This window comes from Ascaphus truei, chromosome 14 (assembly GCF_040206685.1).
Source record: "Ascaphus truei isolate aAscTru1 chromosome 14, aAscTru1.hap1, whole genome shotgun sequence".
In the NCBI taxonomy this organism is placed as follows: domain Eukaryota; kingdom Metazoa; phylum Chordata; class Amphibia; order Anura; family Ascaphidae; genus Ascaphus; species Ascaphus truei.
This window is the reverse complement of record NC_134496.1, coordinates 9867715-9883925: the sequence shown is the minus strand read 5'-3', so window position 1 is coordinate 9883925 and position 16211 is coordinate 9867715. Positions and strand designations below refer to the sequence as shown.

General features: G+C 40.9%; 1 protein-coding gene across 1 annotated transcript in view; it reads right to left on the bottom strand.

Annotated features, from left to right (window-relative positions):
- Positions 1-3280: 3280 nt before the first annotated feature.
- Positions 3281-16211, bottom strand: part of LOC142465421 (uncharacterized) — a 77102-nt gene continuing 64171 nt past the window's right edge. The window contains exons 2-3 of the mRNA XM_075569379.1: positions 4753-4830; positions 3281-4387 (exon numbers count right to left, since the gene is read on the bottom strand). Coding sequence (XP_075425494.1) covers positions 3336-4387; positions 4753-4830 — 1130 coding nt within the window. The 3' untranslated portion in view covers positions 3281-3335. The remainder of the gene's footprint in view (positions 4388-4752; positions 4831-16211) is intronic.

The following is a 16211-nucleotide window of genomic DNA, read 5'->3' as shown; positions in this document are numbered from 1 at the left end:
GCTAACGCCCAGTTGACGCCTACAAACACTGAGCCGCACACATGACACACTGCAGTTACCGTTACTATAACAAAACATGACAGCCAATAGGCTTTGAGGCGCGCACGTCGCTTGGGGGCGGGACTTACATCCGTAATCCTTTTTAAGGACGCCTTGGCCCATGACAAGGGTCCCACGTCATACGTGGTGGACCCGGTTTTAAATGTTGTAGATGTTGCATGATAACAAAACAGGTATGTGTTAGAGTTAGGGTAAAATGTTGCTAATATGTTTTAAGGGATAGGAAAGTACGTATATTTATTCCGTCAGCAATGTGTACTACTCTTTCACGTTCTACTATATTGTATTAGGAAACAATTTCTTTGTGATCGCTACATGTTATGCAGTGTGCAATGTTACGCTGTATCCACGCATTGAAAGTGAAAATGGTGGTTAAAAAAAAAAAAAAAGTTTAAACGCAGAGTCAACGCATAACGATTGTTATATTTACCATTCTTCTAGAATTAACTCTTCGTCTTTCCTGCAACTGGTCGCTCCAGAAATGCAAGGCATTTTCATCCACGCTTGACCCAAACGCTGAATCCAGTATGTCACACATCTCCTCCATGAAGCGCTCATAGGAATCGCCACTGCTTTCTTCAAACAATTGGTCCGGAGGTAGGTTCATTTCTTCGGGTACCCATTCCAATGCATTTTCTGCTGAAAGGCTTGCTACATAATCATAGTAGTTTTGTTCTTGTACAATGTGGGTTTCAGGAATGGAGGGTGCAGATATTGCAGCAGGTATCGATTCACACGGAACAGTAGTAGCGGATCCATTGCTATTGGCATTAGGAATAAATATGCCTTTAAGCACAATATGTGTGCCCTCTTCCACGGTGAAATGTTTTTCCTTCGCAATCTTCCAGAAACCATACTTGTCTTCTAGCTTATCCTGCACAAGTTCAAAACAGTCATTAGTTGATAAAGTGAATCTTACTGAGGAATTAAAATTGCGCGCATGCCCACGGTCTTGGTAATAAGGATATTTTGCTCGAATCAAATCATAGATTTGGCTTGTGCTTGCTTTGTGTCCGCAAGTTGATAAAATTGCTTCTGATACCATTTATTTATACCCTAACTGCGGATTTTGATTTTTAACGAATTCTTCAGCCATTGCAGATTAGCACAAAAGATGTGTGCAGGTATCTGTCCTTTGCTCATAAAAATGAAACTGCTCAATGGCTAACAAATTTCTGTGTTTCCTTTTCAAGGTCAACAAAAGTATAAACTTTTACTCCTCATTTCAAACGCCAATTGGATTTGTAGTTTTAATTGGTTGAACATTTGTGATTTGTGATAGCCGCTTGTGGGACAAACATGTATCCTTTTTTTTATCTCGTTTCTGAAAACATTCCTACACTTGTAATTAAGTAACATTGAGTTTTCTTGCAAAATAACAAAGAGCACTGTGTGAAAATAGTGCTTAGACAGCCATATCAGTAAATACACACACCTGCAAAATGAAATGTTTCTTTCCCGCATACATTTCTGTGTGTATTTGAAAGTCTGGTTAACTCCCTGTCTGCATGAGTTTAAATACGTGTGTATCTATATATATATATACATATATCTCTCTGATAAATATATATATATATAAAGTGTATATTGTACTATATGTATATTGTGTGTATATATATATATATATATATATATATATATATATATATATATATATATATATATATATATTGTGTGTATATATATATATATATATATATATATATAGTGTGTGTGTGTATATATATATATATATGTGTGTGGGTGTGTGTGTGTGTGTGTGTGTGTGTGTGTATATATGTATATGTATATATATATATATATATATATATATGAGAGAAAAAGAGAAAAAAAAGAGAAAAAAAACAGGCGCACACCTAGTGCATTAAAGTAAAACAAACATTTTATGGAACATTAAAAAGACAAATGCCCACTCACAAATCAGAAGATAATAACGAGCATTTATGAGATTGGCCCTCATAAGCCACTGGCAGCGTCTCAATCAGCAATGGAGTCTTCTCCTACACACGTGTTGCGCAGTCTCCTTCGCCGGAAATGACGTCCTCCCGGCGTGTGTCCCGCAACAGGAAATCCCTCCAGGAAACAAGGACTGTGTCTGCTTCGTTCTTGCTGTTGTACCACCAGAGATAGTGGAAATCTGCCAGCTCCTTCTTGTATGGCTTGCCGCTCTCAATGCTGCATCCACAATGTACTGTGTTCAGTGGGAAAGTGCCTCCTCCGTCTCAGCCACGCCCTAAAATTTTTTAAATATCACTTTTATTAAAGTTTTTTTATTACATGCATATCTTTATAACATAGGATCCTTTTTTATAATACCACCCCTGGCCACCCCATTGGTTGTATCAACACAGTAGCATACATACTCACAGTTAGGCAGGTTGTTTATAGTAGGCGCTCCTTTGTATTTTTGTTTTGTTCTGATATATATATATATATATATAATGTATCTTTTTTTTTTTTTTTTATATTGCAGGAGTACACACAACATATTGATGGCAGTAAGTAGGCCTTGTATGAAACCTATTTAAATGGTGATAAACATGAGTGAATTAAGTAATAAACATTTGTTTGCGCCCAATACTGTTAGAGGCTCACACTTAGTATAGTTTTCAAACATTAGGCCTGTATTATTAAAATACTGTGTTTTCACAAGGAAGCATGAAGTGTATGTTTTTTGTAAATACATCTATACCAGTTTAGATAGTACTATATATACATACACACACACACACACACACACACAGTGTGTGTGTGTGTGTGTGTGTGTGTGCATATATGCATACATACTACATATATATTAGTATAAATTCAGAGATGTTCTTGAAACAAGAACACATAAATGATTAAAGGACAACATTACAATGCCCAAGCAAGGCAAAGGTAAGTAATATTTTACACATAATCCTGCTGTACACGTACAAGAAAGATGTTTGCAGTTAAATAGGTTTTTTTTTAATTGCATGTGAATAATATGCACATGCAATGATTACATCAAGTAACACACCCAAATGCAATGTTTTGCTGCAAAGTCAATGGCAGCTTCTCTAAACTTAGCAACTGGCTCCTGGTGGACCATTACTGAACAGACGATTAATACATCAATATTTATAACACTATTCTTTAATTAGGACTGTTAACATTTCCAAAACTTCACCTGTACAAGAACATACTTGAAAGTTTGGAAACAACACAGTCTTCTGCATACATACAATATTAATTAGATAATCTGAAGTCAACAAAACAAGGCCAAAGACATATTTAGTGAATTATAACATTTATTTTTTTTGTTCCTTTTGAGATCGAGTAACAGGCCTGCTTGTTGTCTCTTGTATTTTCCTTTTTCGTTTGGCAACAACTTTAGCCACAACAGAGCCACTTTGACTGGCCTCTGGCACTTCACGGGCAGGGCTTGTGGCCAGTGACTCACCTACAGGGCTTTTGGGCAGTGACTGTTCACCTACAGGGCTTTTGGGCAGTGACTCACCTACAGGGCTTTTGGGCAGTGACTGTTCACCTACAGGGCTTTTGGGCAGTGACTGTTCACCGACAGGGCTTTTGGGCAGTGACTCACTTACAGGGCTTGTGGGTAGTGACTGTTCACGGACAGGGCTTGTGGCCAGTGACTCACCGACAGGGCTTGTGCCCACTGACACATGTGAGCAAGTTGGTAGACACTGCACAAGTGATGGTTGGTCTGTTTCATGTGTGTCTTTTTTTGTTTTTGACCAAAAACTGGTCAGTAGTAACTGCTTGTGTTTTGTTTTTGTCGCCTCCTTTGTAGGTGTCAGCTGCTGATTTTGTACCGATGGCAGCGGTAGGATGTCGTCAGGAACCTGCACAGCAATGTCTGCTACTTGACCGGTAACATTCGGACCTGGTGAATGAAGATCAGAAGCATGTGGTGAAAACTGACCAGCATGAACAGATCCTGCCTGTGAGGTGTTCAAGTTGAATTGTGGTACATTAGTCATTCTCAAGTAATTAGCTTGTGTTTGCTGAACAACTAATGCTTCGAATGAGGTGTTGATTTTTTGCAACTGTTTAGGCACTTCAATGAAGACTCTGTGGAGATGTGCCAATTGTGAAACTGTTTCTTCCTGCAGTGCAATCATCCTTTCCAGCACTGTCATCAGGTCAGAATGGCGATGATTTTCTGCTTCCACAATTTTTCCCTTAGAAGCTACAATTGCATCGTATGTGGTAGTTGCTGGACGATTTGGCGGTAAAACAGTTTCAATTGGAACCTCTTCATGGTCACTTGCTTGTATTTGTGTGTCTATGGCGGCATCATCATCATCATCATCATCATCATCCTCATCATCATGTTCTACAAATAAATGTACACATTATTAAATGGCATGTTAATCTCTGCTGTGTTACTATGTAATTCTACTGTGTCATAAGTAACAACTAACATGTTTCCATACGTTTTATAACCTCACATTAAAAACTACCTTGACTTAAGAATAATGTTTGGACTCAGTATGAAATATGAGTGAATGAAAACTTGCTGTAAACTCACAACTCCTACATGATAGTTAACATCACTAACACAATACATGTTGCCTTACACTTCATTTTCACTGACACTAAGTAATCCTATTTAAAGAAGATGTGCAAAACAAATAATGAACATGACAACATAACATATAGAAGAGCACATATTATATGGCCACCAACTGATACACTCACCTTCTAGGTGTGTTGAGCTGGCTGACCCAGGTGAAGACACTTGTTCCGTCTCAGGTGACACATGTCCTTCAGGGGCAACTATATATAACAATAACATAAGTTTTACATTTACATGTGTAAATATTGAACAAACAGTTATTGTATGTTCTGTATTTATGAGTACCTAACAGCATCATTTCCTTAACCCAAAATGTGTGTGTGAAAGTGAACATAAATAGTTGTAATAACAATGTACATGCCTGTGTACTTAGAACTTTTGAGTTCCCTAACATAAAACATACTATGTTTCTGCAGTAATGCGTGAGGATAAATAGATTAAATTTGTACATAAAAATCATATGTTGTGTAGTGATATCAGTATCATAATGTACATAACTATCATGAGATGACCATTCACAATGGTTATCATGAAGGTGGTCATATTGCAAAAAGTGTTGTTTTTGGTAGAGGATATGTGTGGTACATTAATAGAAGATGTGGCACACCTGAATGTGGCTGTCACTCAACAAGACAACACATGCAGTGTGTGATAATGTGTTGTTGATAGTAGTTCAACTATAGATATGAGTGAACTAATGTGTGACGTACGCTTTGATAAGTAATGAGTTGTTGGGGCATTTAGTAGCTAAAGTGAAGCTTTCAAATGAGTGTGATTAACTTCAGTTGTGCTAGTCAGGTTGTAATAACGGTATTCCCTTCCCCAAAAAGCCTAATCAGCCACACCTTTCAATTACTTGAAACAGGTGAAAATGGTGTGAACTAAGTTGACCCTAAAATGAGCCTGTAATTTGTGTGTGTGCTGAACCCCACCCCCTCTGTTGAAGTGTATGCTGTGATGAGATATTAATTGCAGCTGCTTTAACACAATGGTAGATGAGCTAAATAGTCGTGTGCAGTTTTTAAGTTATGAAAACAATACCATAACATATGATACGTGTGCCTCATTATGCTGTCTGTATATGAGTTAAAGCAAAAATGGACCTTTTCATAAACAACTATAGATGTGTTAGTGCAAGTGATGTTTGTAGGCAGTTGCATGCAATATATTTGATGCATGCTTAAAATAGGCAGTAATATCATGTTTGTCGGAGTAAAATAAATAAAATACACAATAATATTATACATATTTATGTTCTGTACCTGTAGCTAGTAATAATTTCTCATTAGCATGTGTTACACATGTGTACTACCCTGTTGTTCCCCATCTTCGCCCACCATCAATTGCTTCCACTGCAGCAATGCATTTTGGGAATTCACATGTAAATGAGCACGCAATGGCACGTGCTATATTAGTTACTGCTTTTAGTAGGACTACAACATATATGTCTATTTTGAGATATATATATATATACAGAATCAGACATATACATATATAGATGCAGGTATGCTTATATTGTGAAGACAGTATAAAAAGCAGTGTAAATATGCAAAATAACTGTAAGCAACGACACGCCTAGTACAGTAATATTTCTCACCTGGTGGAAATTGTGAGGGATAAATTCCAATATCACGGTCACCAGGTAAGCCTTCCACGACGACGGGAAGTAATTTTGCCCGAAGCAGCTCCTCCAATGGAGTTAATATCAGACGTTGTGGTGTCGGCCCACCTCCAGTGCCAGTAGCATGCACGCGTTGCTGTTGTATTTTCTTTTTCAATTTGGACCTAATATCATCAAATCTCTTGTGACAATTCCGCTTGTCCCTCACATGATTCCCACACGCATTGACACCAATGACTATTGTGTCCCACATTTCTTTTCTGCTTGATGAACTTGTCCGCCCTTGAAAAACATATAAAATATATGAGGTAACTTAATAATAATAGAAGCACCAGTTTCCTACACTGCTAGCTGTTCCAAGAGATAGCAAACATGCTGTTTTATGTATAATATGTGAAGCACATGAGCATTCACTACTAAACCTATACATGTAAGCAAGGTTGCATTCATATTGTATGCAGTTATGGCAAATTGACCGCCTGTGTTTAGTTGTCCTTGTAAGGCATGATAAAAAGCTGTGTTTCCAGACTAATTAACATAGAAAGATATTCTGAACCCATATTTGCATATGAACAAAACTCAGATGACCTAGGATCACATGTATTTGAAGAATAAATATAAAGGTACACTTACCTAGTAAATGTCCATATATACTGTCATAGTGCTCCAGAATGCCAGTGACAAGAGCTGTATTTTCCTGGTCATTGAAGCGAGGATTATGTGGCTTCTCCACACGTTTCTTCCGAGCAGGTTTAGGGTCAGAGCTTGGCTGGTGCTGACTGGACTCTCCTTCTTCCAATGGAAGAGCCTCCAAAAGCTGGCCACCAGCAAGCACGCCACCACCAGACACCCCATCAGCAACTGCGCCACCAGCAGCACTCCCAGCACCAGCACTCCCACTCCTAGCACCAGCACTCCCACTCCCAGCACCAGCACTCCCACTCCTAGCACCAGCACTCACACTCCTAGCACCAGCACTCCCAGCACCAGCACTCCCAGCACTCCCACTCCCAGCAACAGCACTCCCACTCCCAGCACTCCCACTCCCAGCAACAGCACTCACACTCCCAGCAACAGCACTCACACTCCCAGCAACACCACTCGCAGCACCAGCACTCCCACTCCCAGCAACACCACTCGCACTCCCAGCAACATCACTCCCCTGAACAGTACGTTCACTCCGACGCGTACTCGCACGAGTAGCACTCCCACTCCCACCAGCATCACTCTTCCCACGCTTTGCGGGCATACTTCCAGCACTCACAAAAAACAGACAATAAATGTACAGCCAATCACACGAAACACTTCCACATATAAAACAAGACAAAGATGTAAACAAAACAACAATGGACAAAGCTCACCCAATACACAACAAGTCTCTCAGTCAATATGCAAATCTTCAATCAGCCAGCTCTGTGCGTCTCTCTCTCTCTCACTCCCAACAACACAGAGAATGATTAGCAGTACACGTTGCCTTTAAATATGGCGCGCTATCCAATACATGCTTGTTTCGCCTGATTCAGCAAGATTTGTGATTGGGCAACCTAACAGCACCCCGCCACGCACGCCGATACACCTGTGTGTGATCGGCTAATCATCGTGAGAGTGGGCGGATTTGTTTTCGGGTTGATTTTGAATGTATTCGGCACTTACTGCATACGGAGAGGAAAAATCGCCAATAACATGACTAATCTGTAAGCTTGCCGATTTCACATAATCGACGCTTACTGCATGAGGCCCAATGTCTCCTCCTTTTCTTCTCAGGGGAACTCTGCCCCACGTGAGCTCAGAGAAACTCCTTATATTTCCTCTGTAACCAGATGTCACTGCTTCAGCACGGCTCTGTCAGCTTCTTTAACCAGCTTCCGGTAGCTGGGCAGCCCCTCTGTCTCCCCCCTTGTCTGAGGGAAAACGGGCCCCTAGTGCATGGCAGCTTTCAGTCTTTTAAAGCACTTCCTGACTATCCTGAGCAGGCGGATTAGCTTCATTAGTTAGCAGCTGATGGTTTCTCTTTGAGGAATTAACTTTGCGCTGCCAAAAGTCCTATAGCTGCCCTATTTAGCCCCTAGAGGACAGCGATGGCACCACATATCCATCCCCCCAGCTAAACTTTGTCCTGTGAGCGGCCCATCTTCAGCCCTTGTCTCCCAACTACTGGATGAAGCTTCCCCAATGATCTTCCTGGCACTGCAGTTGCAGCCTCTCTTCTCCACTTTGCTTCAACAAATCGTCAGATTTCGTCCTCCCATCTTACTTTTGGCCGTCGTCTTTTAATCTCTTGGAATCCAGTCGGGTACAAATAGGCACGTAATAGGATGTTTGCAAACATGAACAATCTTTGTCCAATGATAGTTATTCTTGCTCGATGTCAGGCCCACCGCCATTTTAATTTCTTTCCCCTTGTGATGAGGTCACAGACTTTTTTTATGTATATATACAGGAGGGGGGGGGGGTGGAGCTCAAGATTAAGAGGCCCAATCGGTTTTTGTAGAAGTGTTATTTGAATAACTTGCAGGAACTTTTAAAACAGTGAGAAATATTTGTTGCTCAGTTGTTAGCTGCATAATGAAACAATAACCCTTACTGCATGACAAATACTGAATGCTAGACATGAACCAAATATATAGAAGACACAAATGGCCCTCTATGTGTGTGTGTGTGTGTGTGTGTGTGTGTGTGTGTGTGTGTGTGTGTGTGTGTGTGTGTGTGTGTGTGTGTGTGTGTGTGTGTGTGTGTGTGTTATATTGGTAAATATATACAAATTGAAAAAGAAAAGCGCAAAAAAAAAAAACATCCATAATTACAATGCTGTGCATATGGGGATCAATTGGATCCCTATAAATATCTAAACTATCCCTTTTTTAGTGCTACAAATAGGTCCTCAACCCCACAAGTGCTGATAAGAGAAAGTTCATAAGTTCATTTGTAGGCCTACGGCCCTGAAGAAGCCAACGGGTGAAACGCGAAGGGTAATCAGAGCGTCTTTGAGAGACAAACAGAAGCAAGGAAGCAACTTCCGATCCGGGACTTGCCCCAACAACGTAGAACATCCGGGAACCTCTCTGCATCATAATGAGGGTGGAGACAGTGGGACGCTAGTTGGTCGGCGTCCGGAGTGTTCCTTACGAGTTCTTTTGTAACTCAAGGCGCGTTATCTTTTAAATAATTGTAAGTGCATTACATTTATAAAGAAGATCTACACTATGTATACAGCTGCAGCTTGAGAATTCTGCACTAAAACCCATCCCACGTTGCAAGATTCCTGCCGCACGCTGCAAGATTTCTGCAGCCAGACTAATGGCACATCGGATTAACACAGCGGGGGTCCCTGCATTTGAATGGGACTCAAGCTGTGTAAATCCTACTGGGCTGCAAGTCCCATTCAAATGCAGGGGCCCCTGCTGTGTTTATCCGATGGGCCATTAAGGCCTGCTGAAGATCATCTCACAAGTTACTGTGAGATGGTCACAGCTTTTCCTTAGCAAGCAGTCTACAACCAGCAGTTGCATCTGTACCTTTATCTTTCTGAGCGAATATAGAACACCCATAACGGGACCACCTGAGCAGATCGCACCAGTTCCTGTCCCAAACTGTCCCTGAGACCTGCGAGCAAAGCTGTTTTCCTTGGGATCTTTGGAACTTGTCTCCTAACCATCCACCTACCCAGGAAATCTTGCAACAGTGTGGTTCATCCATCTTTGGGACCGAGGGTCTTCTACAGCATCAATTACAGTTACCGGATGGTGGTGATTATGATCACGATATGCTTTTAAAACGTATACCCTTGTGAGTGCATTTTTTACCCCCCCTTCCCCTTCTCCTCAATAAATTTACGGTTTTATACTATGGGGCGTGCGCTCTCTCCTCTCTCCTTTTTTATATATATATATATATATATACACATACACAGGTCCAGTTTTATCCCGGCTTCAGCACAGGTGGCTCAGTCTTTGATTGAGCCACCTGTGCTGAAGCGGGGATATCCTTTAAACCTGACCTGTTGGGGTTTTTTGAGGACTGGAGTTGAGAATCCCTGCCCTAATGCATTGCAAAGCTGCAGGGAGAAGGTTTCATTAAACGATGCATCGCCCTGCTTAGGCAGAAAATGCACAAGAATGAAATAATGTAATCATGTCAGAGCTTGTCATAGAGGCAGAGCGAACCAAGGTGTTTGCAAACAAATGTTTTATATGGTGGGGAAATTAGCTTTTACAAGGGTGAAATTGCATTTCCTTTTGCAATGTGAATTTGACACGCAAGGAAGTTTACAGGTTTCTTTAGCACAAACTGAGCCGCTCCTTCATTTACCATTTAAGTACCATAAATTTAACTGCAGTATCACGTTTCTTCCTAGCATTCTATTCCACCTTCACACATTGTTATATACACTCACTCTTAAGGTTAGGGGTCTTTAGATTAATGAAAAATAGTCAGAAGTCTAATTTAAAGATATATAAATTGGACAGAATTGCAGACATTGCAACATTCAATGTCAAAGTAGATGTGTGCCCCCAGAATCACTATTTTGCAGTTAGGAGGGGGTTACAGGGCTGGTAGGGTAGGTACTGTATAAGACAGTGGGCGGTTGATAGCGGATGGAAGGGAAATGAACAGTTTTGAAAAGGACCCATTATGAATAGGGTGCTGTGAAAAGGCTCTGAGTCCTGACAATGAGACAAGCCGCCAGTGCCGAGTGCAAGAGGGAATAATAGCTATTCAAGGAAGTTCATTCCTGAATATTTGATGTTTTAGTCACTACCCAATGCGAAGAACTGTCTAAATGCTCAAATCGTTACACATTTTAGAATTTAGTTCTGTCCTAAGATATGTATCCTATCCCCACTCTGTTTGTTGAAATCCCCTATAAGAAATCAATGGGTTAAAGCCAGGTTTAGTGCAGTCATGATGACAATGGTCTCAGTCATTCAGAGTTCTCCATGTCTAAGGATCCCAAGTATCTGTTGTCAGCAATAGTACCATGTTGTGTTAGCTTTGCTGATTGGCGTAGTGTGATCGATCTGTGTACCAATGTCTGGTAAGGTAAGCTAACCGTTTCAATGACAAAGTTCTTGTCATCTCATTGACCTTGAGAAAAGAGAACACATTGTAAATAATGATCTAATAACTATCATAACCTGCAAAGCATCCTGTTTTCTCCAGTACCAAATACAACTCCTAGTACCAGCAGACCATTTAGTGTTGTGCTGAATAAAACATCCCTGTACCCCCCTCCTTTACGCTATGTTAGTTGATTTGGTGATCACGCGTATATAATAGTAGGCTCTGCTCAGCACTGGTCTGTGGGAATCCAATCAGTAAACCTAACAGAGCCACAAGCCAAGACCTCCTATTTTGAAAACATTGATTAGAATCAATTTTCTGCTCTTAGTGGGGGAAAAAACCATTGAAAGTGTAATCAAAAGTAAGAGTGGACCACCGATGTGTAATCGTTGTTTCAACTGCTTCGTTGGACTTTTGTCCACACAGCACTTCCAGGGAGAAACTATCAATGCAAAAAAACGTCTTCTCTCAAAAATTTACATTTTATTTTTTTGATTATAATAACAGTAAAAGGGATTACTTAAAATAACTGATATCCAAGATAAATTAGGGCCTGAGCCTGACTGGAATCTATAATGTATCCATCTTGGTCAGACCTTTTCGATTAGAAATGACGATAGAAAAAAAATCATCTTTATTTTATTAACAATTTGTGTTAAAAATACAGCAAATAAGAATATCCCTTGTGAGCACATTCACACGTCACAGACAGGGCTGCACCCCTGCCTTTCATTAGCACACAATGCTTCCACTGGGTTAAAAATACACAATTGTGTACATAAAATGAAACAGAAAATTGTTACAGAAGCATACCGTATGTACAGCAATAAATACGTTGTTTAAAAAGAACCACTTTCAGGGTTAAAAGATTGCAAGGTTATTTTTGTTTTCAAAGACAAACGATAGAAATGTCCGTGAAGAGTTTCCATGCGGGGGTGACATTTTTACAGAAACAATTGGTCCATGCCTAAGTTATCCAACTAACGAGCAATATGCCCCAGTCAATGTTGCACTTTGTGTACATTTCTGCATGTTCACATATTGGGTTTCTGGTTTTACCATCTTCCTCTCAAAGCAAAGTAAACACGGCTGTTTACAGTGGAGTTAAAGTCTTGACGTTTGTATGCGTAACGTGTTTATTTTGTAAATGGCAGCCTTCAAATAAGGATAAACTGTTCTCTGTTACAGACCAGATGACTAGCGCCAAGATTCAAGGCTAAATACAAATCTGCCGTGTCTCCGTTATTCTCTCAGGTAATCACTATGGTGCAATCCCACAATCAGATTGTGTGCAACAGAACATGAGCTTGCAGAATAGGAAACTGTTCATATAATCCTCAGTATCGGCAAATCCTTAAAAGGAGTAATTGTTCTTAGTCAAGATCAGCATATGTTTCTAATAAGGTTCCTCTTTATATCCCCCTTGTCTTTGATATTTCCAATCAACTGCTTTGAACAGTTAAATAAAAGGATAGATTGTGAGTGCATGTGGGTCACACAGAGTAAGAATAACTTCCCCACGTCTAATAACAAAGCATCTCCTAATAAGAAAGACACAAAAAGTAATGCAAGCAAATGAAATAATGCAATCTAACAGAATGAACGGCTAACTCTGTTTCTTCAGCTCAGTGACCATGCTGTTTAGTAGAGATGGACGAACCAGTCCAAATCCGCTTCCCGAGTTTTTCATTCAAAATCCGTTCCGCGGTGTAAAATCTGCCGACGGATTGTTGGTTTTTAATCTGTGCGGATTAATCCAAAACCGCCATTGGATACAATGCGCGGGTGCGTTTCAACAATCTGCAGGCGGATCGCTGAATCCGTGGATGGGTTGTCGGTAAATCCGCAAAAGGCGAATCGCCATTTTTTAGAGACTGATGCGTGGAAATCCGCAGACCAAACGAAACGGCTGATCCAAAACTGCAAAAATAAAATGTTGTCTAGGTCTATGCTTTAGCCGCTTTTGATGCAAGAAGGGGTTAAAATGTTCCCAGTAGTTGTAAGTTTGATTCCCAGGTTTGCCACTTCAATAACTAACCTTTCAAATGATCAGCCATACTTGTTAACACAAAGAACATATACAGACCAGCGCCCAAAAAGAATCCAAAGTCCCTAATAGAGTCCAAACAGATGGAAGAGAAGATAATCCAAATGCTCCAAACACTGTAAAATCTCCAATCCGGGGGTCCGTGACATAGGGACAGAAACAAAGAAAAATAATAGTGTAATACGTAATGTTAAAATGGGACAAACAACATGAAACACTTAATAGGAGACAAACATAAAACAATCAAGCTGAAAGAAAAATAACACGGAGTCATGTCTATCCACACAGCTCGTACCAATAGGTTGGGGGGGTGTGGGTGGGAGAGAAAGCAAAGGGGGAGGGGGTGGGTGATAGTATGCCAGATAGGCTTCCTTAAAATGGTGAGTTTTCAGGGAGTTTTTGGGTGTCTGTAAGGTGGGGGAGAGTCGGATGGTGCGTGGTAGGGAATTCCACAGAGAGGGGGCAGCACGGTGATGTCTTTGTAGGTGGGAGTGAGTGAAGGGGATAAGGCAAGAGGAGAGGCAGAACGGAGGGGGCGTTTGGGGATGTATTTGGGGATGATGGCTGAGATGTCAGGGGTGGGGGGGGGGCGGAAGCGTTAATGAGAGCTTTGTAAGTCACCCCCCCCCCACACCTCAGGAAGTTGTGAGAGTTAGAAATCCTTAATTCATATGATCAGTTCTATGTCCTCAGTCAGTCTTATCAAGTCAGATGTTGCTAACACTGAATCTTTGATTAAGATCTATGCCTCCCGTTCTCTCCCGGCTTCTGATCACACTGGCCTTGAATTTTCTCAACCTTTTCATTAGCGCTCAAGAAATTAATCTGCTCGCAGAGGTCTGAATGCGTGTAATGAAATTATCTCAGAGTGATATCGTCGAAATCCTTTTAGTTTGCAATCGATAGTTTATTTCCATTACTTTGCGTTTGCTTATATCTGAAAGCAGGGTGCACCACACGGGTTAACCCCTTCATTGCAGAGCCCTCTGCATCACTTTTCTGTATACTCCAGGCCCTGTCACTACAGTAGATATTACAGTATATTATATACTATTACTGTTATCATTGTTTCTTTGTAATATTAGCACTAGGATAGCTAAGGACATATTTGATGAGCAATATTATTCCAGAAGACGTGTAGGCGATTAGGCCGTATGGTATCTTATGGAACAGCACTGATAAGTAAATAAAAAAAACAATTCCAAAGAGAGAGGCGGGTTTCTCGGCCTTGATTTCTGTTGGTGACCTCTGCCCTCTGTAGTGGTACAGAGTAAAAATAAAGCTATGAAGTGATAGATATTAGCATTGAAATTATATTAAAAAGATAATTGAGCAAGGACATTCACTCTCAATACATCAGTCATGTGACCGTTTCAGAAAATGGCAATGGAATATGTGGTTTCAAACTGATCTGAAAAGTTACATTTTGGATGTATGGAGAAGAATGTAGCATAATGTTTAGAGATACAGTAGGCAAAACTGGGTTGGCATTAGGGTTGCCAGGTGTCCAGTATTGAACAGAACTGTCCTGTATTTGGACACACTGTCCAGTAAAGAAAATTGATTTAATACCAGGCATCTACAGTATGTGTCCGGTATTAACTCTCTGGACACAGTGACCTGACCGGCTTGGGGGGCCGTGGGATCTCCCAGAGAACGGTTGTTGCTATGGGGCTGGGCAGCTCCCTCCATCCTGATTGGCTGCTTCTGGGTTAATGCAGCCAATCAGGAGAAGGTGCATGGAGCGGAGATGAGAAGGGTGTGTGTGTGTCTCGAGCGTGTCACACCTTTCACCATTGTGTCCAGTATTTTTGGAGAACCGACCTGTCAATCCAAACTGGGTGTAATATCAGAACCGAATACAAAACTAAAACTATTAAGAGTTCTAGAACCGAAACCCAAACATTCTTTAGAACTAAAATCAAACCAGGCCTAGTGCAAATCTATACAGTGGAGTTGACTTTGGGTATTTCCTTTTAAGTACCATATTTTAACATTTTCAGTTCTTAAGTGTTCTTTATTCTTTTATACTAATTGTAAGTGTTTTCATGCTTTTAGCATTTCCTTGTTATTTTGAGAGGGGGGTTCTCCAAATTGTGGTTAAAAATCCAAAACGAAACATATTAAGCTTTGCCAAATCCAGAACCTTAACACGGAAAATGTTTTGAACCAAAACATGAATGAAAGTGCTGATCCTTAGTAATTGTCACACACTATCTTTGACATTTAAAGGAACTGTTTTTTGCTTAGTGAGAAAATTAAGTACTAATGAAAATGTTAAAATAACATTAAGAGACATATTTACTCATTAGTGCTATTGCATAACGCAGAGGTGCTCAACTCCTGTCCTCAAGATCCACCAACAGGTCAGGTTTTAAGGATATGTCAGCTTCAGCACAGGTGGCTCAATCAGAGGCTCAGTCTTCACCAGCCAAAGAGTGGATATATGGTATTGGAAGGCGGTTAGACATTTAGGGCCATATTCTAGGCTGTGCAACAGTGGCCTAACTCATTTTTTGGGTGCCTCCTGGAAAAATTAAGAGTCCCCTAAACAAAAATAAAATTAATTTAGTTTCTTCTGGGGTCGCCATGTCGGCGGCCTTGCGAGCCCCCCTCCCCCCATTCCACACACCTTGCTCTCAGCCCCCCTCTCATCCACACCCCAAGTGCCTAACTCCATTTCTTCTCTCTCCCACCTCACTCAGTCTTCCGTCCCCCCTCTCCCTCAGACAACCCCACTCCTTACTCAAACCCCCCCACGGTCAATCTCCTCACACACACTCAATTCCCCCCCCCACCCACTCAATCCCCCACACACCACACACTCAATTTCCCCCCACCCCACTGACTCA